Here is a 1,300-nt window from a genome sequence, read left to right as displayed (position 1 = left end):
ACAGTGAGTCTGTAACAGTGGTTATCAAAATGTGGCTTCAGAACAAATAGCATCAGAATCAACCTGGGAACATAATAAAACTGCAAATTCTCAGGCCTAACCTCAAACCTACTGAATCAGAAATTCTGGAGGTAGAACCAACTAATCTGTGTTTTAACAAGCCCTTGAGGCGATTCTGATACATGCTCAAGTTTGAGAACTGCTGCCTGTAAAAGAGCCCCCCATCTTATATCTTAGAAAATTGAGGTTCAGAAAATATAAGACTTGAAATACAAAAGACTTTTTTTCACCATGTATTCCTCAGAGCTTAGAAAAATGTCTGGCATATAATAGGGGCACCTAATAAAATTTGATATATGAAGAAATAAGCTTCTGAAGAGTTTTGCTATCAGTCAATTATGGTAATAGCCAAGCACATAATCCTAATGTGTTGAAAATGTACATATTGATAATATATTTCTTCTGAAAATAGAAATGTTCATCATGACATCAAGAATTACAATTGTAGGGCAGCACCTGTGGCTCAAAGGACTAAGGTGCCAGCCCCATATACTGGAGGTGGTGGGTTCAAACCCAGCCCCAGCCAAAAATAATTATAATTGTAGGGCGGCGCCTGTGACTCAGTGGGTGGGGCGCCGGCCCCATATACCAAGGGTGGCGGGTTTGAAACCAACCCTGCCCAAACTGCAACAAAACATAGCCAGGTGTTGTGGTGGGCACCTGTAGTCCCAGCTACTCGGGAGGCTCAGGCTAGAGAATTGCCTAAGCCCAGGAGTTGGAGGTTGCCAAGAGCTGTGACGCTACGGCACTCTACCGAGGGCCATAGAAAAGAATTATAATTGTGAAACTATTATTTTTGACACATTCACAAAAAACGAGGTCACTAAAGGTGATAACTAATAAAGCTTCAGTTTTTCCATACCTTGCTGTCTTGCCTTAACTTACTTAACTCCAGTTTATACTTTTCTGCTTCTTCTAGAGCTCTATTCAAGCGAACCTCTGTAGCACTTTGGCTGCTTGCAGCCTGTTTTTGTTGCCGCCTTTTATTTTCCAACTCCTGTATAAGTAAAAAAAAAATAATGAACATTTATAAATGTATGTTCCCATTTCATTATTTTGCAACATTTTTCATATACACATTTCTTGCTTTCTCCCAAATTTTGTAAATAATTTCTGTCTCTTTCTCTCTCTCACACGCACACAGCTAGAGGCTGAGCTTTAAGTGAGAGAGATCTTGAGAAATTCTTACCCCAAGTGTTATTAGAAAAATATATCCTTAAAAAATGTAGTAATTAAGTGG

General features: G+C 39.3%; 1 protein-coding gene across 1 annotated transcript in view; it reads right to left on the bottom strand.

Moving 5' to 3' along the window:
• The window catches only part of TEX9 (testis expressed 9), a 47,203-nt gene that overhangs the window by 8,382 nt on the left and 37,521 nt on the right, over window positions 1-1,300 (bottom strand). The window contains exon 10 of the mRNA XM_003784633.1: window positions 923-1,057. Within this exon, the coding sequence (XP_003784681.1) occupies window positions 923-1,057 (135 nt within the window). The remainder of the gene's footprint in view (window positions 1-922; window positions 1,058-1,300) is intronic.

The sequence above is a fragment of the Otolemur garnettii genome, unplaced genomic scaffold, assembly GCF_000181295.1.
Source record: "Otolemur garnettii isolate 467f Iridium unplaced genomic scaffold, OtoGar3 scaffold00011, whole genome shotgun sequence".
NCBI classification, from domain to species: domain Eukaryota; kingdom Metazoa; phylum Chordata; class Mammalia; order Primates; family Galagidae; genus Otolemur; species Otolemur garnettii.
The sequence above is the reverse complement of the archived record's forward strand: the minus strand, read 5'-3'. Positions and strand labels throughout refer to the sequence as shown.